The sequence below is a fragment of the Vanessa atalanta genome, chromosome 13 (genome assembly GCF_905147765.1).
Source record: "Vanessa atalanta chromosome 13, ilVanAtal1.2, whole genome shotgun sequence".
Lineage (NCBI taxonomy): Eukaryota > Metazoa > Arthropoda > Insecta > Lepidoptera > Nymphalidae > Vanessa > Vanessa atalanta.
Window position 1 is genome coordinate 11,088,920 of NC_061883.1, and position 26,799 is coordinate 11,115,718.

The following is a 26,799-nucleotide window of genomic DNA, read 5'->3' on the forward strand; positions in this document are numbered from 1 at the left end:
TCCTCGGTTACATGGTGAGTTTAATGAATGTTACTATTTTCGTAAATCGAATTTGAAAACACATTCATCCCTTTAAACTTTAATCGTTTGTTTCTAGACTATTCTATAATATCCTTCCCTAGAATTTATATCATATATAAAACGTAAGTTCAATATTTTCAATCAGAACTTAAAATTTATTTAGGTTACGTATCATATTCAATTTTTATGTAATATTTTAATTTAGTTTCGGTGCAGTGCGTCACACTGCAGGACAATCGGCAGAAGGCAGACTTACGTCAAAGATATGCTTCTTCTTCTGATTTGATGTCCCTACCGTACTGTTTGATGAAAGGTTACCTGGTATGGCTGTTGGTTAAGCATCATTTATCAGCCACTTTAATTACACAGCTGGACATAGACCTTTGCCATTTCTTCGTCTTCTGCATTCCAGTCCGGTTCCGGCACTTCTTTAAATAACCATCAATTTTGATGTTATCCATTTTCTCTATAACGGCCATATTTGATTAGGAAGATCGAAAAGTAAACGTAACAATTAAAAAAGTTACAAAAGGAAAATGTTGATGTATAAAATCTTAATAAATTATATATTATCTTAATAATCCTAGATGTCCGAAAATCCACAAGAGCGCGATTTTTAAGGCATTTTCTGCCTCGCACAATCACTCTGTGGAATCAGCTTTCGCCGGCGGTTTTTCCGAACCGATACGCCTTGGAAACCTTCAAGAAAAGAGCGTACTCTTTCCTTGAAGGCTGGCAACGCACCTGCAAGCCCCCCGGTGTTGCAGATGTCCATGGGCGGTGGTAGTCACTTTCCATCAGATGAGCCTCCTGCTTGTTTGCCACCTATGACATAAAAAAAAAGTGTAGACACACATTCTATGCATTATTGCAACATTTCTATAATATTTCTGTGAGCAGAAAAAAACAACGTCGTTAAAATTTAAAAAAAATGTATTATTTTCATATCTACAAAGTATAGTTATTGGGCATATAATATTCACACGCGTTGACTTAAATATGTCGATCAAATTACAAAGCAGGTTTCCATTTTTTCATTTGATGTTTTTATATTTTCGTCTCATATATATTTAAATTGTTGAATATAAATAACTTCATTTACAATAATTTTATGTTTTACTGTGCGTTTTCTAGAGTTTTATATATTAAGTAATAAAAAATACTAACCGAATAAAGTTAAAATGTAGGCAGTGTGTAATTGGTATATTTATTTGGGCTTACGACCAGTGGCGTAGCTAGTTGGGTAAGGGCCCCGGTGCATAGAAAAAGAATCGTACCTCTCTTTAACGTATATAACCATTCAAAATTATAGATAGTAATAAGAATGGGATACAGGATACAATTTGAGTTGAACAAATCATTAGTAAGTTAAATTTATACTTCATCTCTATTCAAAGCTCTTTTCATATCTTAGGTTAGAGGGCCCCCAGAGCTCAGGGGCCCTGGTGCACTGCACCACCTGGCCCTACGATAGCTACGCCACTGCTTACGACTCGGTTATTTTATAATTCATCACGTTCTGGGTGGTAAAGGAAACATCGTGGGGATGTTACCGCATTTAAAGCCACCAATCAGTAATCGGAATCAGCTCTAAACCCCCTTTGCTCCATTTATTACAGGCTGTTATTAACTCCGCACTTCAAAATGATTAGCGCGATTTGAATTTTCGCGGATACGATTCAAATTTTCAAATGCCTGCGTATAAAGATTCAAGTGGTACAGAACGATGACAATAAAACATTACTCATAATTGAGTTGACATTTATTAGCCTTCAAAATTCCTCTAACAGATCTCCCGTAAATCTTTCCTGCAAAACATTGCACAAGAATAACTTATACTCTATGTCTATGATACTGTTCATACACAAAACGATTTGATTGTAAGGCTTTGTGCAGGCCCAACTTGGTAGGTACCACCCACTCATCTGATTTTTTTTTACTACTACGGGCACGTAACATCTTAGTTTCCAAGATAGATGGCGCATTATAAACATCCAGCTTCAAGCATGAACAAGGGAATGGACCATAGAACTAAAAAATCTCTGCGCGATTGGCTAGCTGTGGCAGTAACAATTTGGTCAAAAAATATCAAAATGACAATCGCTCTATTTCTGTTGCGCGGGTTAGCCAGTAGAATCAATAAACTTCTTACTGTTACAAAACTTTGCCAGCAGTACATTGAAAATACAATATTTATAAACACACAACAAATATTAAACTAGTAATTTTACAAAATCATAATAAGAAAATTATGTCCATAACACCAGAAACGCTTGTTTAAAAATGTATGTTTCTATTTTTGATCTCTTACTAAGTATATTAATCATATCGTGGCCCTGACTGGTAGTTTGAATCTTCAATTAATGGCCCTATGTCACAACGAGGTCAGCGTGCGCCCAAATAGGAGTGATACAAATTATATACTCAGCCAACACAAGCAGGATTATGTGTACGTAAATTGTATGTAGTATTGTTGAGTGTGTATTTAATATTGTTATATAAATTTTGTACTTATGTATATTTGCGCTTCTGTGCAATAAAGGGTTTGAATTAATTTACGGACGGTTCCAAAGTAATGTAAGAAAATTTACAACAAATAGTTTAATTATGCTTTTACGAGTAGGTACCTAAGGGATTGTAATATATATATATTATATGTGATTAAAATCTACTTGTTCATACAAATAAATTTTATATCTTTGACAGTTATTTATTTAGTAGTCAGCTAGGTAACTATACGTACGTCACGGCAGCATGCGCAAGCGATCCCGTGGCGCCCGCCGAAAGACGGAGAGGGTACCGCTGGTTTTTTAGTGGGTAAACGGCGTACCTGGGCGCACTCGGCGTCCGGGGCTCCGGGGAGTCCCACACACCCCCCCACTTTCCATCACGTGGGGGAAGCGCGTAACGTGTAACGCGTTTTTCCAGCGAGAAAAAAAAGGTAACTATATGTATAAACTATACGTTTAGCCCATTTATGAGAAAAGTTATAGCTTGTCGTATATTCCAAATACATAAGGACAAAAGCCAAATAAACAACATTTCATATCAAATTGACGCAATATTTATTTCATTGGTGGAGCTTGAATATGGATCTGCGAAAAAATTGCGTTTTGAACATCGAAGAAGCTGTTATCGGAAATAGTTAGTGGAGTAGTTTTTTATTATAAATTAAAGACATACAAATCAAGAACTGTTAGTATATCGCACGGAACACGTAAATCTAAGGTTTGTTGAACTTCTTCGATTGGAATAGACTACTTATGACGACACGGCAACAGCCAACGGGGCTTAACAGTAACGTTTAACATGGATGTTAACCGAACGGAGCAACTAGAGTGTATTTGTAAAGAAATTTCGAAAGTCATTTCCTCCACGACGATTATTTTTAAAACGGTCACGCGAGGGATGATTTCTTCACACCTTCGTTCCGATAAAAAAGTGCATAGTCATGAATCTGGATACTAAAAGGTCAATGACCGCGCTAGAATCCATTTAATTCTTCCCATGGAATCATAAATATTGTTTCCCTACAACGTTAATACAATGGGTCCTATTTATCATTAAGCCTCAAAAGTTTTTACGTGTATACTTTATTTGTCTTAATGAACCATTATTTACCTTTTTTATAGTTCATTGTTAATTTGTTAAGTGGCAAGTTACTATGTAACATTTGTTTTTGTTTAAATTCAGTTTGGTCTATATTTAATGTTCTTGATGTTTTCTCCTATAATTGAATACGTACATACATTTTAAAACATTATTTCACAATGTAATGTATTCGTTAGGGTAAATAAACCCTTTATTGGAAATCATTCATTATAAATTTATGAAATAGTAATATTAATTGATACTATAAATGAGACAGAAATGTTGTTACTTTCTCTTTCATATCTTAACTGATTGACCGATTATCATGAAATTTTGCTTTTAACTAGGCAGGAGTTCAGAAAAGGACCTTACACCCGACCACACAAAGCCTGACCTGACCTGACCGATCCATACAAAGCCGCGAGCGGGAACTAATTCGGAATAAATGTTCGTGTTCCTATTTAAAGCAGTCGTGTTTGCAAGAGTATCGAAACAATGGACCTTACGATATATTCAATTAGTATGCTGAATACCGACTTCAACTGTCATAAACATAATAAATACTATTGTGGCAAGAAACAAGTATGTCCGACGGTTGCATGCGGACTAAGGTTTATGGTAGATAAAATTACTCGAACAAATATGTATATTTCATCATAGCAGGTAGCTGTATAAATATTATATACGAAAACGTTCATAAAAATTTAATTGCGACATACGTTTTTTAAGTAGTTAACCAAGACAGGAGGCCAATTCTATTAACATATTCTCACTTTATCGCAATCAAATCGAAAATAATGGTTGCCGTTTTCCTATTTTACAATATAATACGTATCGAAGACTTTAGAAATGAGTAGAATTGGTCCCGAGGATGCTTTTCAATATATCAAGAGGATCATTTTAAATATGGAACAAAGTTAAAATTAAGAAACCAATGTTGGATACATTGGCACAAGGCACGTACGCAATGTGTGGAGAAAAATTGCTCCTGAATAATTTAAAAATAATTCAAACTCCCGTGTAGAGGATTTCAATTTTTATTGTTAGTATTTATTAGTTGAGGTTTTTTTTAAAGTAAACTGTTAAAGTCTCATAACACGAGCGTGATATGTCAGTATGCGTTAGGCGACATTAATTATAATAATTATTAAATTTATGGAATACACGTACGTCAGCGAATTCCAGCTTTTTCTTCGTATTCATGTTGGTTTAAAAGAAATCCGATCCTACGAAACCAACCCACGTATACCCTAAAGTGAATTAACTTCGTGCGTGTCCATTGTCTCCATATCCTAATTGCTTACGATCGTGACTTTTCAAAAAGCTTTACCTGAACATAAGTCGTCTAAGTATGCCTTCTGCTGTCATTTTTTTTGATTGCAAAGGTTAGCTGACTTGCAAATGCAAAGGCCGCCATATGGTACGTGGACATCACTACCAATAGACATTGACGCGGGAAGAAATTTTAACCATTCCTTCGTCAATGCGCCACCAACTTTGGGAACTGAGATGTCGCGTCCTTCGACTTCACTGGCTCACTCACTTTTCAAACCGGAACACAACAATACTAAGTATTGCTGTTTGGGGGTAGAATATCTGATGAGTGTTCCCTACCTACCCAATTGTAAAGTAAGGTGAGTAAATTTCTAATTATATAAATTCTGCCATGAAATACAAACTTAGTCCACTACAAGCCCGAATAGGTCGCTGTTTTAAACTAGTAAGATATTTTTACTAGTTTGTAGCGGAAAATGGTAGGAAAAGATGAAAGTGGTCAAACGGGTATCACATGAGTGTTTAAATAAATTACTTTCGCTGGCTTTCATTGTGTTTTGGCGCTTTTTTTTATAGTGCAACTATTAACTAGGTTCCTGCTGAAAATAATCGTTAAATATATGCGCTTTGAATACAAATATTGAAATAAATACGAAGAAAAATCGTGAAATTTCAGAATATACTAAATAAAATTATGCGGGAACTTAGGAAAACCATATCAAAACACAAATAATACCTTAATCATATTTCAAAATGCCATTGTTCAATATACAAGCATTACACTTACTAATTTGATTGAATATGATACGATCTTGGTATTTCGAGTAAATAATTCAACCTCCGCGGCCCTCTTAATGCAACGTTACAAGATACTCAAGAAAAAGAAACTCCAGTACCTATGAATATCTAAATTAAAATATTCTTTATTCAAGTAGGTTTATAAAAGGAGCTTTTAAATCGGGTTACAGTGTTGAATTAAATCTAAAGATACCGGTTCGGTAATTAGATTCTACCGAGAAGAACCGGCAAGAAAATCAGTAGTTACTCTTTTCCACCATTTTGTTTATAGAGTATGTCAATATCGTAAACAATTTAATTTATATAAGTCCACGCTTTTTATTAATAATATAGTCTTATATTGAGTAATATGCCTTATTAATCAATCTCTTTTTGACATGCTGCTTTTAGTTTTTTAATATTCCAAGATAAAAATAACTATAGAAATTTATAATAGAATACCGTAAATCAGGAAGGATGTATTAACTTTGCGAAGTCGGAAGCTAGGTGATATTAGTTTACTTTTCCTTCCACCAACCAACCAACCCTTATAGGTGCCGTGCTATGATTATAACGTCAATTTAAATATTATATTAAATTTAAACAACGATGAATATATGAAAGTAATTTATGCAAATATATGTTGTATTGTAATTGCCATAAGTATTATTTTTGAATGTTAATTATTTATGCTAAAATTTTCCACAAAATGTAAGACGTGAATCAATTGAATAGCTATAAATGTTCAGATAACGTAACGTAACTCGGAAGGCCTTGAGGAAACGCCAGTGTTTACGTTTAGAAGTTAATTGTGGTATAAGTGTCACAAGATAAGCGTTTATGGAAATCTTGAAAAAGACAAACAAAAAAAAGCAAAATAACTTTTCTTATTTGGTCTCAATTGCCAATTAAATTGTGCATGTGTGTATTGATTACCATATCATAAAAACAAACTAAAAATTAAATGAAGGCTATTTGTAAGGGAGAAAGAAGGAGCAAGAGGAAGTTTATATTTTGGTCATAGAATTGTTGTTGTTATTGGTATTGTTTACAATAAAACGAAAGTATTGTACTGTAGCCGAGATGGCCCAGTAGTTAGAACGCGTGCATCTTAACTAATGATACCTGGGTTTGAAACCTAGGCAAGCACCACTGAATTTTTTACCTTAAAATAATAATTTATGTTGTGCTCGGCGCTGAAGAAAAACATCGTGAGGAAACCTGCATGTGTCTAATTTTAACGAAATTCTGTCACACGTGTATCCACCAACCCGCAGTACAGCAGCGTGGGGGAATATGCTCCAAACCTTCGCCTAAAAGGGAGAGGAGGCCTTAGCCCAGCAGTGGGAAATTTACAGGCTGTTACTGTGTACTGTGATTGTACTGTAATGACCGGGTTTTTTTAAAAAAACCCTATCAAGTAGGATTCATAGAGGTGATTCCATCATATTGCGATTACTTACTAATAAAATTCTCTGCGTACCTGAGTACCTTCAAATTTTTTCTTCGAGTTATTTCTGACTTAATAGGCCGTGATGGACTTGCATACAGTCAGAGGACTTATCCAATAAATCCTCATTGGATCCTTGATCAATCTGATTATGTATTGCTACTTTGCAACCCTAAAAATAACTCCTCAACAATATATATTATGAAAATAATGTTTTTTTTTTTATATATATATATATATATATAATCTCTCTTTATCAAATAAACAGTGTTTTATTTATTGTAGTGTTTTTTTTTTATCAGTATATTGAAAATGTCATAGTTGTGAATGGGTTATATGTCATAAGTTTTTAAGGGACATTTACGGGCTGCTAATGCTATGCTAATGCATAAGTTTTTGGGTATTGAAAATCGTTTACCCGCTTTCGCTTATGAACTTGCACTGCATTCTAAAATGCCGTGAACTAATGGAATAATGAAATGATCTGTTTACTAAGCAACTTGTATTGCGTTTTCGATAAAGAAATATAAAATCAGACAGAGTATTTCGTGAACCGGTTTTATGATATACGAAATTCCGTCGGGAAGACTGTTATGTTATTATTGTAAATTCATATAACATATTCTATGATGACGTCTTCGTTGAAAAATATATCTTATATAGTAGGTCTATGGGCTCGCTTTAGGACATATTTTATTTATTAATTATGTATAGGTATGAATATATGCCAATACTTGGTGACAGGGCTCTGTGCAAGCCGGTGGAAGTCTTGTTGTATTCCGATTTAAAGACCGAGTAAGCCAGTGAAAAGATAACATCTCTGTTCCCCCTGTTCTGGTCGTCGGCGCATTGGCGATGTAACTGTAAATGATTAACATTTATTACGGCACCGATATTTATGGACATTGGTGACCAAATGAGTACGGACTTAAAACAATAAAAAATAATAAAAAAATACCAAAAATAAAATGAATGTTAAAATTCGGGTCAGTGACCGTTTCTAAAATGTCACACACATTTTAGAAACGTCACGTGTTACTTATAGTATCGGTTTTATCAAAATGTTATTATGATAAAATAAAAGATAAATATCGCGATAATAGATAATGCAGTATGTATTCCGATGCACTTCATTGACAAACAATTTAATAGTCATAAAAAATTAAGATATAATAACACTAACGTTTATAAAAATAAGGGATATATTAGCATGACGGAAATCTGTGAATATATCATTATTGGAGCAATACATATCAGCTTATTAAAGTCCCACTTTTGGGCAAAGGTATCATCTACTTAGTAAAGGTTACGGAGTTGATTCCTTCACGCAGTTCAAACGCGTGTTGGTGAAAGAATTTCCTCTACGTGTAGGTGACATGAAAAGTTACACTTGACACTTAAAAGTTAGAACCTGCAAACATTAGTTAAAATTCAACTGTTTTCTTCAGAATATATCTTCAGAGTCATTCTCAATTTATACACGTGTTAAAGTTATACTTGTACTACAAGGTTACAAGTTGTATCATAAATTGACTATCAAAATCAACTATCAGACGTACTGCTATTGTGTGTGTAATGATTCACGTGTTCGAAAAATTACCTGCAGATTGAGGGTAATTTTCACTGTAGATAATTGAATATCCATTTTTGACGAAGAATCTTGCGAAACTGTAAATTACTCGACTGTAAATCATGTATCCTTGCTGAAGAACATATAGTATGTGTATTAATGGTCGTACACTTAACATTTTTTTTTATAAATCTTTGTAACCTGGAATCGAGTATGAACATAAATTCGATAAATTGATTAAGACGTCAAAGAGAAATATAATTATACTTGAAATTTAATCACTCCTAATAATATATTTGTACGCGTTCTAATAATATATTTATACGCCCTTCATGAACAATATGTTAATGCGTTTAGGGCGTTATTGGGCTTGCCCCTACAGCGGGTCAAGGTTGTTCTTGACCTCTATAAGTCGAATGCTTTATGATGCGGTTCGCTGGTAAGCAGGGTCAAAATCAGCAAAAGCATCCTAGCCATTACACGGACCACCAAGTAAAAAATGACACAATCAATCGAGACAAAATCAATCATTGCCCTCTAGAAAATCAGATACGTGTTAAAAAGTTCCGGTTATGGTTAAGTTGGCGACGCGATTCCGCTCCATGGTTATGTGAATCAAACTCAAACTCCTTTATTCAATATAGAAACATTATACTTACTTATTGATAGTCAAATTAAACACTATCACCGGTTCGGAAAAGGAAACCCTGACAAGAGAAGAACCGGCGAAAGAAACTCAGCGGGTCTTTTTTTTGTCAATCTAGTTAAGTACATGTATTGAATATGAATAGAAATAGCCAGGAGGCGATCGTTTCATTCCCAAGGTGTGCTATCAATCATAAACTCACTCATTGTATAGTAACCTTTCGCACACAAGCGAATCGTATTGTTCCCAAAACATTTCGAGCATTCCTAAAATAAATAACGTTAGTGTTTTATGATAATATTTTTTAGAAATAAGATGTTACCTGTGTAGTGTTTATGTGTCTAATTCAATTTATCTGTTTTTTTTCTGAATAGCTTATACTTTATTTATTTTTAGTTGTTATTATTTTACCTATATAAATTCCTAAAGTTCATAAATACATGTATCATTTTAGTTTACGTCTGCTTCTGTTTGTACTTTTTTGACAACATGCGGAGACTTGATTGGGTTTTACTTATATCTTTTAAATGTTTTAATTGATTATATTATGATAACTGCATGTCTTCCTCATTAATAAACAATAAATACTTGAAGCTTATTTAGTAGGTCCCAGACACCTATTCTTTAAAGTTTCGGCACGCACACATGCAAATTAACATGCACATAAATATCTACATTATTCGGTAATACTAAAACGTTACGCGTTATACTATCCATTTATTTCTATATTTGTATTTATATTATTACATAAGGAATATATTTACTTTTTTTATAGGTATACTTTTATCTAAAAGGCTTATAGACACTCTTGTCTATAAGCGATTTCGCGTTAACGCCGCACGGTGCACCTAATGCAAGCAATGCAGTTTACAATCAATCACTGTTAACGATCTAATTAGTTGTTAGGAGATGGTAAAAATATTTTCTACAAGTAACAACCGTTAACAATTACTATGCGGAACAGTGAAAGAGCTCTCTTATAAATTTTTTTCTATTTCAGGGTTGTCGCGATGTAGAGAAATAATTAGTTTAAAAAAAAACGCTTTTAATAACATTTTTTTTTTATCCACGTCGTTGACCTCTAAAAAGTTCCGTCGTCCAAGATCATGCTTGTCATAAATACGCATTTGAATTGAATCAACATGTAAAATCTCAATTTGATTGAATAAAAAGAGAGGTTCTAATTCAGCTTGCAAGATTGACATGACAAACATTGCAAGTTTAAATCTTGTAAAAACTGAAAACGGAATAGGTACGTCAAAAAAATAGCTCACACTTAACTGGCAGGTAGTCTACGGCTTCATCATTAGATCAGGTTATATCCAGAGTTAGTAGAATAGAATTTCCAGTTTAGTTTATATATTTAAATAAGTTTTATTTTAATCATGAACACGAATAAGAGTATTGTCATCAGCATCAATACAAAACATCGTCTGAATAGGACTTATTTAAAAAGTAGTTGAAAATAGAAATTGTATTAATAGTAAACCTTTTTGTGTCTGAAACTATTTACACAAACTTTTCATACAACGACGCCACACTAAAATACGACTTTGAAATTCAATTCTCATCATGACCCGAGAAGTTTCACTTAAGTAACGATTCGTGTTCGACAACCCTGCTCTGAACTAATGTAAACAAGCAAAAAGTCAAAGTAAATAATTTATGCGCCGCTGTTATTTCGTTATTCATGGAGAGATTAGAAATTCAATATTCGAACACATTGATTGATATTCTGAATGTTATCTATCAACAATGACGTAATTAAAATAACTTGAACGCGACTATCGGTCTTAATGCGTGGCTCTAATGTTCAAATTTCAATGCAGTATTCCCATTAAATGTTAAATTAATGTAACCAATTTGTCGATCAAAATAATGGTTTCCCTTGATAAAAATATTAGGTACCTACGTATTGTTATTGCTTCGGCGTGATTTTTTGCTTAAAACGATTTATATTTTTTGTTTAAGAATGAGATTTTGATGCGAAAAGTAGTTCTAGATATGTTGTACTTGAGGGATATCGGTTACGACGATACTAAATTTCATCAAAATACGTCAAGTGATTTTTGAATAATTCGGTAATAGATAGCCCGAAAGGTCAATATTCCAAAAAATATTCAATGGAGGAGAGGCTCAGTTATAGTTTGATTAAATGTTAGGTAAAAAAACGATGAAACTAAGAATAGAGTGAAGAAGAAAAACGTAACAGATATATGTTTCTATATTAGAAATTGTATATTCTATCGCCTATTGTTAAATACTTTTTTTGTGATGTAAGTGAGCCAATGTAGCTGTAAAAGGCACATAAAGCGCATAGGTGTACTGAGTTCAGTCCCAGATTCCATAAGCACCACCAACATGGACGACACCATCTGGTAGACCATTTACTCATCTGTCTTCCTAGATTAAAATAAATAATATATATATTTTATTTTAAATATATTATAATTTCACTGTAATGTATTTATATATTATGTTTATATCTGCTTTGTACACCCTTCCTCTTTCTATCTCTGTTTCTTTCCTCTACCTTAAGTTTGCCTGGAAGAGATCGGTGTTTTAGCTATAAGGGCGCCTCTTGTGCATATTTCTTAAACGTGACTAAACTATGTATTTACTGGTGTAAATACTATAAAGAGTATTTTGATTTGATTTTAATACTTATACTGCCTTACTAATAGAACATTGTAGATCGACTAAATAGCTATACACAAATTTCTCTCTTTCTATCATTAGTAATTTAACGCCTTCGTTAGTGAATCTATAAGGGGATGTTTGTATGTACAAGTACATGTCCATGGTCTATTTTGGAATAGCTGTTAGAAAGTTATTGGAAAGTGGTTTAATTCTTGCTCCTCGAAAAAGCAAAGCAAAGTAGACAATTCTGATATAATATAGTTATTTCTATGTATATATCATTTGATGGCGTTTTGACTTTCAGCGAAGTTGTTATCGTAACTTTGAAAGACAAATTTATGTAGATATAAGTACAGTCAAAATCTGTTATAACGACATCGAAGGGACTACTCATGTTGATTCGTAAAAACCGATAGTCGTAACAACCGGTGATGCTTATTTTTTAATGAAGTGGTATTATTTAATGTTTAGGTCATAGGTATTAATAGGCAAAATATATTAATGTATGAAATTAAATTATATTTCGTTTATTTCAATCAAAACGTTTATTAAAATTAATATCGCTCTGTAAATTTGAATTAATACGCGACTTTTCTTCGATTTTAAAATGCTTTCTTTTTGCTCCCGATATGTTGACAGTTTCACAATTAACTCAACACTGTGTTTTGGTGCGTCTTGTGTACAAATGCGTGTGTTTTGTTTCTAAGAGTTACAAAATACCCTAAACCTTTAATTTGTGCCTAATCTCGACACGTTTATATTTTTACGACTTTTACGATAATAGCCATTGACCATTAATTACACTGTGCCTATTCAAATTGCTTACAATACGGATCAGCTGGTTGTTCTACAGATATAATTTTTCGAAAACATTAGCCAAATGTGGTCGTTTAATGCGGTATGTCGTAGTAAGCAATGTCGTAAAAAGCAATATTTTTTATAAGACAGTTATAGCATTCAGCCGGGACCTTTGATTTTGGTCATTATAACCGATATGTTGTTTTAACGATGTTGCCATAAACAGTTTTAACCGTAGTAAAGTTGTATAGTGTTGTATTATATCTAAATATACTATACTAGCGGCAAGATACGATGGCCGTTTTGACAAATAAAAAAAGTGATGTGAAATGTAAATTTATTATCGATACAATATATTCAAATCTTTGTTTTTTTGCAAGTAATTTAATTCAAGTTTTTGTTGCAAGTAGTATCTGATTAAAAAGGTTTAATAAAAAAAAATATAAAATAAGTTTAAGTAATATATTCGATCGAAATCAATTTAAATCAAAAATTGGAATTAGAATGAATAACTTTATAAACACATTACATACAAGAAATAAATTGATACAAAAAAAGAAACCAAAAACACTAGTGGCTATATTTAATCGGAGTCGTCCATACTGCTGCTTTCACTCTCACTGCTATCGTCACTCACATTAATTATAAGTTCATTTTCTAAAATATTATCTATTTTCACATTTATTTCAGAATCGTCCTTTATTAATTTAATAGTTAAAAGTTATCTTCGCGTCACCTAATATTTGTAGTTTAGAAATCTCATTCGATAAATTTTATGACTAACTGCTCGTCACTATTGACAATAAAGAACAACAATTTGCTCCTTTGATGTAATTATTTATTAAATACGAAACTTCATGAGCGGGCAAACGTCAAAACGGCCATCATAGCGTGCCGCTACTATAGTGTATAATATAGCAGAGCTATAAGCAAGTCACATGGAATATGTAAATCTAAGGGTCGATTATGTTTCGATTGGAATAATGGACATGTGTGTGTTTTTCTATTTAAATAATTAAGGTCGTTTGTACGCGTCAATCTTATAGAGCGGCTCGCGTTGAAACCCGAAGGAGGCTGTAAGGTATCTTGTCTGTCTTATTTGTGACGTCATAGCGCTGTTCAGACAAAATGCTAAACTTTTTTTTAAATAGTACACCTAACGAAGGCACCTTCAATGGAATGCTGGCGCTATGATCATTACTATTTATTATTAATGTATCTTGTTTAACGATAAATTGTGTGTATAATATAATTGTGTATTCAAAATACTAGTTTTCGCGATCGGCTCTGGCCGTTGGGTGTTCGTAGGTTTTAGTCATTAAGCCTATGTTCTTCCTTGAGCTTCAAGTTTGCTTAATACCAAATTTCTTCTTCAACAGAGCATTTGTTGAGCGTTTGTTCCGACTAATCTCTGGAACGGCTGGACCGATTTTGACGGGACATTCACTGGCAGATAGTTGATGTAATAAATAATAACATAGGCTACAACAATAACCTTTTTTCAATTCAAAAGCGAACAAAGTCGCGGGCACAGCTAGTATGTATTTATATGTGAGAAGTACTCGTAGGTAAGATTAAAAAAAAAACAAAAGCATGCGTATACCGTTTATTCTTACAAAAAAAAACAAATCTTTTATCAAAACTTGCTAATGAATATATAAATGACTTGCTATCAAATTGATCAAGGGAACGATTCCTCCTTGAACAAATATTTGTAGACCTGTATGTGTCCTTGAGTCCCCCCATACCACATTTTTAAATCTGAACAGGTTTCTTTTGTGACGTCGAACGTGTTATAGTGCAATTGAATTGAATTAAAATGATTTCAAATATGTAACAACATTTTGGTCACACAAAGTTACACTACAGACGTTACCTCTTTATCTCAGATATATAAAAGGTATTATAAAATTATTTTGTAAATATTTTATTTTATTATTATAAATTATTTTAGTAAAAAAATATACTTGTGTATACCTAAAAATGCATGTTGTAGCCATCTTAAAGAGTCGCACAGTTTATGTTAAGTATAACTATGTTTTTATGTATACCATGTGTAAGTGTAGTGACTGCTGATCCTTAATAAATAAATAAATAAAACGGTCTAATGGAATTTGACCTTTCAGGCGTTACCCAGTGTCCTTTTCTTTTCCCCTTGCCAATGTATGTATAAAAGCGTAACAACAAAGACAAAATTCGCTTTGGCATTTTTAAAATTAGGTTAGGATAGCGCCCAAAGAATTTTCACGGCAAAATGAAACGATAGCTTTAAAAACTATGAACCTGTTAGCAAGATAACTTTCTAATGATAAAAAACATTATTGACTCGCGAAGTGTTTACGTTTTTAAATATTATGGTATTGTGAAACGGACGAGTTATCTAAATCGGGCTCGAAGAACTACCTCGGATCAACCTATAAATATCTTTGATGGAAACAACAGTCACTCTGCTTTCTAGTAGACTTTAAAAAAATATAATAGTTGCTACGGCAGAAGAAATTATCAAAAAATACGTTACTATGCATTTTCAACCTACTATTTGGATATTGTGACGGGAGAAATTTTCGCAATCGTAAAATAATCAATTGGTAATATTTTAAACTCAATGAACACTTTGGATTGTTTGAAAAATAAACTTTGCAAAATTTTGCATTAACTGTAAGTATGTACAGATTATAAATACTAGTTGTATACTTTTTAACATATTATGCAGGTGATCTTGTATGTGTAAATTCTATTAAACATTGTTTAACTAATAAGGTTGTGGACTTGGAAATGTAATGTTTGTCACAGCTTTGAATCGGAATATATTCGGGATCGTATCATAACCCATAGAAGTTACTAGTAATAGTCCTCATTTACGATTAAACTGAGGTTTATTTTTGTTCGGAAAAGTCAAGGTTGGATCGGAATAGAATCGGGAACGTGTCACAACCGTAATATATTAGTAGAATTGCCCTTGTCCTATAAGGGAGCCCCCTAAGAGATCAATACTAAATAAGACCAAAACATAATCTAGAAGCTTTAGTTATAGCTTAAATCTGCAGTTAGTCTTCACAACTGTCACGCTATTGTGACAGATTCCTAGTGTTCAAAATATGCTTCAAACGTTGCCGTTTTGATTTCAGTAGGATAAACACCACATATGTTTTGATGTTCATAACCTTGTTGTTGTTTTTTCTTATCAATCTTTATATGGCCTAATGTTTACATCATAAAACTATCGTCAACGATACAATACCGTAGACGTTGATTAAAAATTAACGCGTTGATATTATAATCAATGGCTTAACATAAACTAATTGAAAATGTTACTAGTTTGTTAAATTTGTCATTTAATAAAAAAAATGACAGATTTAATTTTAACAAAAAAATAAAATTAAAAAAATTAGAATCATCTTAGTAAAAAATTTTTCTTAATTTTTTAAAACAATTTATTATAGAATTAATTACTTACTTGCTTTAATAAAATTTGGACTTGGAATTGAGAGTTTTTCTTAAAAAATATATACAGCATGTTTGTCACCTGAATGATTTCTGAAACGTATTTTGTAAATTTGTCATCTGTTTACGTTACATGTTAAACGTTTGGGAACCGACAGGTTATCATCAGCTGTATCTTGCTTCTCTCTTGATGCTGTTATAGAACAGTCCAAGCGATCAGGCTCGAATCGGCGACTTTTACTATGCAAGGCGATCATATCCTTGACCTATTGAGTATATTTTATTTGTTATTTCTTTTATCACCGCACATGAATAATAAGGAAAAGATTAAATTGCTCCATAAAATACGATTAAAGAATTTTAAATTTTCTTTGTTGTTTATATTCGTTTTTACATTTAAATAATAATTGTTCCTTTTACACGGTGGCTAATTTATAAAAAATAAATAATCGAGTTCATATTGTCAAAAAAGTCAAAAGTCAAAAATCTTTATTCAATATAGAAGTGTTTATACTTGCTTATAGATTGTCAAAAATCTACCCGCTGCTTAACAAAATGTCAAATCTTCGAGGAATTACCAACTTTAATTTTATTACAAACGTTGTTTAGCAGGTGTTCACATTAACACTGGGATATCTCTTTCTATTATTTTATTTTATTTTATTTTACTCTTTTTTGCACACCAAATATACATAATGATAAAAAAAAAAATATATATATATATAGTCTTTAAAACGAAGTTGGCCAAGCAAAAGGCGGTCTTATGGCTTATAAGCCATTTCTTCCAGACAACCTTTGGGTTAGAGGAATAATGTGTATGGAAGACGGCAATATGGTGGTGCAGTAAAAACTTACATAATGGAATAATAACAAATACAACTCAATAAATATAGCAGATACATAAATACAAAAAATACTAATAAATAAAATATAAAACAAATTATAGATATTTATAGATAAATCATATATACATACATATATCTATATAGTATATGTAATAAAAATATATATATATATATATATATATATATATAATATTATTAATAAATATAATAGAAAGTATAATAGGATATTAAATAACTGTATCTCAAATGTCATCATTATTAGAGTCCAAATAGAATTTCTTCAGAGAATTTTTAAATATTTGTAGTGATTTAGATTGTCTTATGCTTAGCGGTAAGTTGTTCCAAAGTGTTATTGCCTGCACTGTGAAGGACTGCTTATAATATTTACTGCTATAGGCGGGCAGTTTTAGGATGAGGCTTCGTGATGATCGTATACTATACTGATCTCCAAGAAATTCGAATTTCTCCTTCAAATAACAAGGAGCGGTCGGATTAAACAACACACAGTACAGAAGAGAGAGAGTATGCAAGTTTCGGCGACGGCGTATAGGGAGCCACTTGAGCTTTGAACGAAATTCTGAAACATGGTCATACTTTCGGAGACCGAAAATAAACCGAATAGCTAGATTTTGTAATCGCTCAAGTTTATTAAGCTGGTCCTCGGTTAGATTAAGATAGCTTGCGTCCGCGTAATCGAGAATAGATAGTAGAAGGGAGCTTGCTAACATAGTTTTGGTAGGAATTGGTAATACTTTTTGTAGACGTCGCAAGGAGTTCAATGACGCGTATGTTTTTTTACTAATTTCAGTTAGATGTTCTGACCAGGAAAGTGTTTGGTCTAGATGTATGCCAAGGTCTTTAACTGTTGAGCAGTAAGATATATTAGTGCCGTTGTAAACAACTTGGGGAATGTTCGCCCAATCAATTCTTGCAGTCATAGCTGGGCTGCCAATAACAATGACTTGTGACTTGGTAGGATTTATTTTAAGACCATACTGATTGCTCCATTTAGAAATTGCCACTAGATCTCTGTTAATAGCAGCAATTGCGTTAGGCAGGTTCTCAAGGGTTGAGTGTTGATATATTTGAATATCGTCTGCATACATGTGATAGAGAGAAGAAATAACATGAGTAATCGAGTTAATGAAGATAGAGAAAAGTAAGGGAGACAACACGCAACCTTGAGGTACCCCAGCACGAACTTCACACCATGACGAGAAAGTCTCGTCGATACGAATTCGTTGTCTTCTACCTCTGAGGTAACTCTGAAACCAATCTTTCACTGATGGAGATATGTTTAAAGAACATAACAGACTCAACAAGATATCGTGATCGACGCAATTGAATGCGTTACTGAAGTCTAGGAGCACTAAAATTGTGAGCTGTTTGTTGTCCATAGCCCATCGAATGTCGTCTGTGACTTTAACTAAGGCTGTGGAAGTACTATGACCTGTACGGAAACCGGATTGGTAAGGATCAAGAAGAGAGTGTTCGTAAAGGAAAGTATTAAATTGTTGGAAAATTAGTTTTTCAAGTACTTTGGAAAGGAAAGGGAGAATAGAGATGGGACGAAAGTCGGAAGTTGATTGGGGATTACTTTTTTTGGGGATTGGAATGATTAGTGCATCTTTCCATGCGTCAGGAAACTTTTGACAGGTAAGGGAAAAATTGAGTATATGAGTTAACACAGGAGTAACAATGTCAAGGATTGGGATGATCATATTACGACTGATACAGTCTGTGCCAACAGCATTCGAGGTCATCGACATTATGTTTTTTTTAACATCACAGTCAGAGAAAGACGCGAAGCTAAACGGAGGAAAGTTAGGAGTTGGATGAGAAGAGATAATATTAATTGTGTTACTTTTTTCGTCGCTATTAAGTGCGGCTGAAGAAGCAAAGTGTTGATTAAGGTGTTCAATGTCAATATTTATAGAAGTATTATGAGAGGATTTACCAACTCCAAGAGATTCGAGAAATTTCCAAGTTTTTGCTGTATCGCCGTTTTCGACAGATTGGAAAATATGGCGTCGTTGAGCATCTCTACACGATGTATTGCAGCGATTTCGCGCTTTATTGTATTTTTCTCTGTTAGAATCAGAGTTATTTAATTTAAATTTGAACTTAGCTTTATTTTTTTTATCAATTAGATCCTTTATGTTATCACTCAACCAAGGCGCTGGGAGGTGTTTTCTTTTGATCGGTTTAATGGGCGCGTGTTTATCATAAAGCTGCGTAATTAATGAATTAAAAACTACAAGTTTTTGGTCGATTGTTTTGGCAGCTATAACCGCAGTCCAATCTAGTTTGGAAGCATCGTCACAAAGCCGGGTCTGGTCCATTCCTCCAAAACTACGCTGCAGAAGTATTCTCGATTTCGCTTTAGGAGGACGGATTTTATATGAGAGATAGATCATGTCATGATACGAGAAGGCGTCAGCAGAACATTGACCGAATTTAGTAACAGAGTCCGGAGAAGAGACCATAATAAGATCCAGAAGTGAAGGTGAAGAGCCAGGAAAATAGTGTGTTGCCATAAGAGGTAAGATTTTCATGTTATGGGATTCCGTTATGTCTATTAGTTGCCTGCTCTTAGTGTCGCCTTTAAGCAAGCAGGTGTTAAAATCTCCCATAATGATAGCGTGGCTGTAACCTGGGATAAGATTTCCTAATAGGTTTTCAAAAGAAGGGTAGTAATTGATTAGTGAAGAAGGGTTATAGTAGACACCAAGAAGGATTTTAGTGCAATTAGATAAGGAAACTTCAATAAATAGATGTTCGGCCGCATCAGCCGAGGAAGACGGGGGTGATGAACTAAGTAAAGCAAAAGGGATGTGGGACCGCAAATAGATCGCCACTCCGCCTCCTCTCTTGCTAATGCGGTCGTTACGGATAAGTCTGAAACCAGGTAATGAGTACGACGTAGAAGGTAGACATGGCTTAAGCCATGACTCCGATACAAGTATGGCGTGAATGTTACGGGAGTCAAAAGACGCAAGCAAATCAGGATAATGGGCCGGTATACTTTGTGCATTAATGTGAATGACATTAAAATTTTTCAGACAGTCTGAGAAGTAAAAATCAATGGCGACATTAAGCGGAAGAGGTAATGTACTGTGGTAACTATCATCACTGGATGAATCATCAGAAGACAAAGACAGAAAATAGTCACTATCTAAACTAATATTTGATGACATACTGATAATAATAAAATAATTGTAAATAAATACAATAAATGAATATAATAGACTATAAATAAATATCAATAAGATGAGCTAAAATAAACCTACACTAAACTGCTGTGATATAATAAATAAATGTAGACAGCAACCACCTTCTAACCCGCCAGCTATATGAAAATACCAAAAAAAAAATTACAAACAAATATTTAACAATAACCAGACTACGCGTAAACAATAGCAAATATTAAACTAAACGAATCCAAATATATATCTATCGTTAAGATTATTAAATGTAGTAGCTAAATAAAAAAATCTATATAAATAAATTAAAAACAACACTAAAAGTTAAATTATGTTTACATCATTATAACTGCTAACATGTTTCCGAACGCAATATTTCATCTTTTTTATCTGTCGCTTGCCATTCTTTACAATTTGACGTTTGACAATTGAATTTTGATATTAATAACAATCAAATACGTAAATTCAATACATCAAAGTTATTACATTAAAAGCTTACAATAAGTGGGTAGAACTAAATCTAATTCATGAACAAAGTGGAATAAACAAAACAGAAGCACCCACATAATAAAACATAGCGTTCGTGAATAATAACAAGTATACTAACTACTTTTTAACAGTCCTGACCGCCCTTACACTCCTAGAATTAATGCCTTTAGTGGTTTTGGAGGCTTCCTCTGAAAGTGTCGACGCTTGCGGGATTGATGCATCAGTCGCAGAGCTTGGAATCGCCTGAAGTTCAGCCATGGTGGAGATATGATGCCGCGTGCCATCAGGAGACAGAACTATGATGATACCGTCCCGAGTCCAGCACTTTGTTACCCCAAAACGTTTCCTTGCAGCCAAGAATGTTTTGTGCCGACTCTTCGTAAGGAACTCTGACATCGTTATCCCAGTGCCTTTGAGATTCGTCTTAGCCGACCAGACTTTGTCCTTCACGCTGCCATCCTTAAATCTAATTAATATTGGACGGGGCTTCTGAGTGACCGTGTGACCCAGCCGGTGACAATACTTAAAGGAGTCGGGAGTAATGTGTGGCAGTTTAAGATGCTCAGTAATAATTTTCAATGCATTGTCACCAACATTCTCTTTACTCACTTCATCGACTCCGTGCAGTAGAACAACTTTCTTCCTCGAGTGCATTTCAAGCTGATCATATTGCCTTGATAGAAATTCAACTTGCAATTGCAAATTTTCTAAGGCAGTCAGGACAAAAGATCGAAAAGCATTGAACTGCGAGTTGATGTTGGATGTTGGGCTCGTCGCAGGTATAGAAGTCTTCAGCTCTCTTTGGAACTCTGACATTTTGGTGTTAAAAAGTGTAGTGAGTTCTTCAATAGTGACTTTAATAGACTCCATAATGTCAATGTGTTGTTGTAGTTTATCACTTGGTAATTCACAGTTTTGTATTAAGCGTAAGCACAGTTATTGTTTTATAGTAAAGTAGCTGGCAGGCGGTAAGGGGTCACATGAACATATTTATTAAAATTATAAACTTGATTTTGTATTTTTAACAAATTAAAATATGAGGAGCACAAAGAATTTCGACTTGTTTTTATTGATTTGACATTCGCAAGAAGAAGACAGATTATCGTTTAACTACTCAGCCTTTAAATATAATTTGTAATTAAATTCTAAAAGAATTTATATCCATATGAGAAGTCCGTAAGATTTAATGCTAGAATACAATTACCAGTTAATCAGGCGATGGAAATAAAGTTACTACATTTGGTTTTTATTATATTTTTTTCTTACTAAACAAAATGTTCTCGTATGTTTGTCCTTTGTGCGTTCCTAAAGCATTGATCCGAATGTGATGAATATGATATGTATGTTATATATCTACCCGCTAGTTCACTATAAATTCTAATGCATGTTTTTTTGGAAAATGCTTCCTTCTTACAAAAAAAGATTGGAATTTTTCAAAATTCTTTCACTAAGTGATCGGAGGGATTTGTTGGATTTAAAATTTCTATATAAAACACTTAACAACAACTATGATAACTCGTTTTTGATATCAAAAATTAAATTGAATGTTCCCATTCCACATAAACCAATAACACCATTAGTAAGACCTTTCCGCAAAACTGTTTTAGGAAGCAATTCACCTGTATCTCGCTTGTGTAAAATTTTGAATGAGCACAGTGCTGTTTTAGACCCTTTTGGAGACTCATCAAACAAGTTTCACAAAAAAATATTGTCAAAATTGTCAGCGAACTAATTTATTTTATTTATATTTGTGTGTTATTATTTTACTATTATTGTTAATTCTTGTCATTTTTAACCTTGATTTACTAACAATTAATTATTTGTAAGTTTGTCGTCTCCAACTTTATCTTTGCAAGTGGTATTCACCTTAATAGGTAATGCATTTAGTTTTAAGTTGTATTAAAATTGTATACCTTTGTACAGTGTTGATGTATTTACCACTGTTGAATCTTAAATAAATAAATAAATAATTCCCCATAATCTGAATTGGAGTGACGGTTAAACTGTGGCTGTATGATGTATATTGCCATACTTAACATAGAAGCACATTTACAATTGAACACAAACAAGTATACGTGAACGTGTTATGAATATAATTTTAACATAGTTGAATAAATTGTATCCTGCTTACCTTCGTGAGTAACACTTGCTGTGACTCGTTATAGGACTCAATGGCTAGCTAATAAGCTCCCTAGGCCATAGGTTCCGACCGCAAGTTAGGCAAATAAGTAAGGTTTTTAACGCGTGTCTTACGAAGAACTGAAAAGCCATTACAACGCCTGAACTATTTCCGGTCGACTCGATTCTACCGTCCCATCGGATTATAAAAGCAAGAGAATTATGGAAATGTCTGCCAAATGTATACTTTTCTACTAAAATCCTGTGCTCCTGCGCAGTTTTCTAGTTACCCTCAAGGGTATTCTCAAGAATCCCCGCTATAGACGAAGTCCTCGAAAGGTCATCATCAATTACGTCAGTTGAATAAATTTTATTCTTCGTTTACCTTATCTAAAAACAGTTGCTATTCTGGGCTATCTCTACTTGTATACACATTGAAATACATTTAATTTTTTAGTTATTAATTTTTTTTCTCTGTTTGTTTGTCTGAGAGAGATTTCTAACTAACCATAACTCCGTCTATTGAATTACGACAAGAATTTTTTTAGTACTTTCTTATGTTTTATTTTTCTGTAATATTTGTTTTTTGGTGTTCAGTAAAGTAAATAATAACAATGTTATTTTCGAGTGTAACGTTACGTTACCGTCACGCGTATCAACTAAGTTGCTCGCGCTTTATTTTAATTTTTTTGTTTAACTTGATAATGTGTTAAATAAATTTTGTTATTATATTAGCCGCAAAGGTCAAGTCAGGTTTCACGGCACGATTACATTGTCGGTTACGTATATGTGCAATTATATACAGACAGATAACCTCTACATTTGTTTACAAAATTGTATTTTGTATATATATTATCCAGAACTTTATATTTTTGGTATAGCTAATAAAACGTATTGATAAGATATATATAAAAAAATCGGTTAGGTGTAATTCTATCGTAATTATGACGGCTGAGCAAAGATCTGCTGTGATCTATGAGGAGATGAAAAGAGGTTTACGCTTTGTTATGCCTTTGGGAATTATAAATGATATATTTGATTTATGTTTTTTTTTATGTAAGAGCTAGGCGGACCACCTTTTGTTAAATGGTCACCACCTCCCATTAGAGCTGACAATTATAAATATTAACCATTCCTTATATCACCAATATTAACCATTCCTTATACCACCTTGGGAACTATAAAGTTTAATTTCTTGTGCCTGTAGTTACATTGACTCACTCAATAATAAGTATTGCTTTTTAGCGGCAGCATGCCTTAAGAGTGGGTGGTACCAAATCAGGCGGGCTTGCACACCTAACCCACCACTAAGTAAATGTTATTTATATATATATCGTTAAAAATTATTTATTTAACAACTAGTTAACCATCCCGACTTTATACGAGTAGAATAATTTTACATAAAAACTTTATATTGAATGAGAATGTACAAAGGTAATTTGTTGTAATCTTTTGGGTACAGACGATCGCTTGGGCTGACGTACGCACTATGTCTCACCAAGTTTTCGTCATAATCGGATGAATAGTTTAGAAATGCATAGAGAACAAACATACAATACTTATTTTATTTAAGGAGAAGATATATGATAACAATAAAAAAGTCCAATATTTGATTTAGTAGTTTTATATTTTAATTAATCCAACATAATACGTGTCTTATGTAAGTACGTGTATGTGTAAGTTTACTCCTAAACCGATATTGATGAGGTTTTTGTGTGTGTATTTTTTTTAATGGGATTGGTTGGAGGACGAGCTTATGAACCACCTGATGGTAAATGGTCACCACCACCCATAGACAAAGGCACCATAAGAAATATTAACCATTCCTTACATCATCTATGCGCCACCAACCTTGGGAACTAAGATGCACCAACCTTGGGAACTAAGATGTTATGTCCCTTGTGCCTGTGATTACACTGGCTCACTCACCCTTCTAACCGGAACACAACAATACAGAGTACTGTTATTCGGCGGTAGAATATCGGACCCGACAGGTGACGCTGTGATCGGGAAGCAAATGAATGAATCATTGACCCAGACGAAGTCAGAACTTTCAGCTAGTATCTATAGAATTATATATATATTGTTTTGTTGCTTGCATTCAACTATTTCATAGTACTAATATATTGTTCAAAGATTGCCGATGCTGCAGCACCGCCTGCATTATAGTAGTGATTATATAGTATTATTAGTTATGTATGGACAGTAAATAACAACCCATATATAATTAGAATACGAATCGCACAAATACTAGTCTAGTCGCATCCAGGCTATACATATTACTTGGTAGTAGGGCTTTGTGCAAGCCCGTCTGGGTAATACCACCAACTCATCAGATATTCTACCGCCAAATAACAGTACTCTGTATTGTTGTGTTCCGGTTGGAAGGGTGAGCGAGCCAATGTAATCACGGGCACAAGGAACGTAACATCTTATTTCCCATGGTTGGTGGCGCATGGGTGATGTAAGGAATGGTTAATATTTCTTACAGCGCCTCTATAGGCGGTGGTGACCGCTTACCATCAGCTGGCCCATATGCTCGTCCGCCAATCAATGCCGTAAAAAAAAATCGTTGTACTTTTTTTTACTGTAAATTTCTTATTTCTTGCTTGTCCATAATTCACGCTACACGTATTGTCGTCGATCTAAAGAAGAGTATTGTGGAGCTATTATCAATTATAACAAAGACAGATGATAGACTACATCAGTAATAACAAGTTGATTTGATGAGAATAAATACAATTCAAGTAGATCACGAGTAGGTCGAGTGATATCGTATAGAACTGAATTAAATGCGCTATGTTTGAACCAGTTTCATTTAGAAAATTATTTAATATTATAATATGAATATGAATGCTACTTAATGTACAAAATATTCTGTTAAGAAAATATGTATGTAATAATTTTACTTTACAACTAGTGACGATAATTTTAAACAGCGCCAGACGTTGATGACGTCTCAAGCCAGGGGGGGCTTCCTATCTATTCCCAATATTGACCAAACCGCAACTAAATCGTGGGCTAGGATAGGTACTCGGAACGGCAACGATTACGTTTCGATACGATCGCGGTGACCTGTCGATTTGTTAGTAGAATTAGAACCCTGCTTCACTTTTAGGTCGTGCGTATTCTGAGCCCATTAAATGGACTCCCAAACTCCGTTTATCGAGGTATGTTGATTAGATGTTTATCTAATTTATTCGATTTCGTAGGAAATTAAATCGTAATTCTTATTGATATTGTAAATACGAAAGTATGTATGGGTGGATGTTTACTAAATCACGCCAAAACGGTTGAACGGATCTGAATGTAATTTGGCACAGAGATAGATTATAGCCTGGAAAAGCACTTATGTTACTTTTGATCCCGGAAAAATGTACTCAACACCTGCAATCCTCACCAGGAATAATTTGCTAATTGCGACGTTTACTCGTTTGTAATTTTGTTTACACTGAAGTTCATTGCATTTGTTAACAATAAATGTATAATTAAATGTTAAGTCAAGCGTGAAATGTGCTATATATTCCTCGTTTGCAAATGAACGTCTCGGCGTGCGTATTGCATCCAAACAGCGATAAATGCTAAGTGCGACCTGCACGTGTTAAGTGCGTGTTAAAAAGATTCACTGTACGATTTAATTTTATAATAATTACTATGTCAAATGTTGAACCACTTTATTGTTCGAAGGTGAAAAGTTATCATATACTTGTAACATTGGTTTTGTTGAAGAGGCATTTGTCCAATAGTGGAACTATTGATTGAAATACATTTCAAATTGGTAACATTTTTATTCATAAGATAAAAATAATACTAACAATATCAATATCGAATTCAGAAAAATTCATAACTAAGATAAATGGTTCGAATAAGTATTTCAAAAATAAAGTCGATTAAACAATTACTCCCGAATACACAGTCAGTTAAAAATAAAT

General features: G+C 33.5%; 2 protein-coding genes across 2 annotated transcripts in view; one reads left to right on the forward strand and one right to left on the reverse strand.

The window, feature by feature from the left end:
- Nucleotides 1-26,799, forward strand: part of LOC125068168 (GATOR complex protein NPRL2-like) — a 58,825-nt gene that overhangs the window by 17,535 nt on the left and 14,491 nt on the right. The gene's annotated exons all lie outside the window — the stretch shown is intronic.
- On the reverse strand, nucleotides 20,705-21,619 carry LOC125068170. The gene has a single exon (XM_047677209.1). The coding sequence runs from the start codon at nucleotides 21,617-21,619 to the stop codon at nucleotides 20,867-20,869; it is 753 nt and encodes a 250-aa protein (XP_047533165.1). The 3' UTR covers nucleotides 20,705-20,866.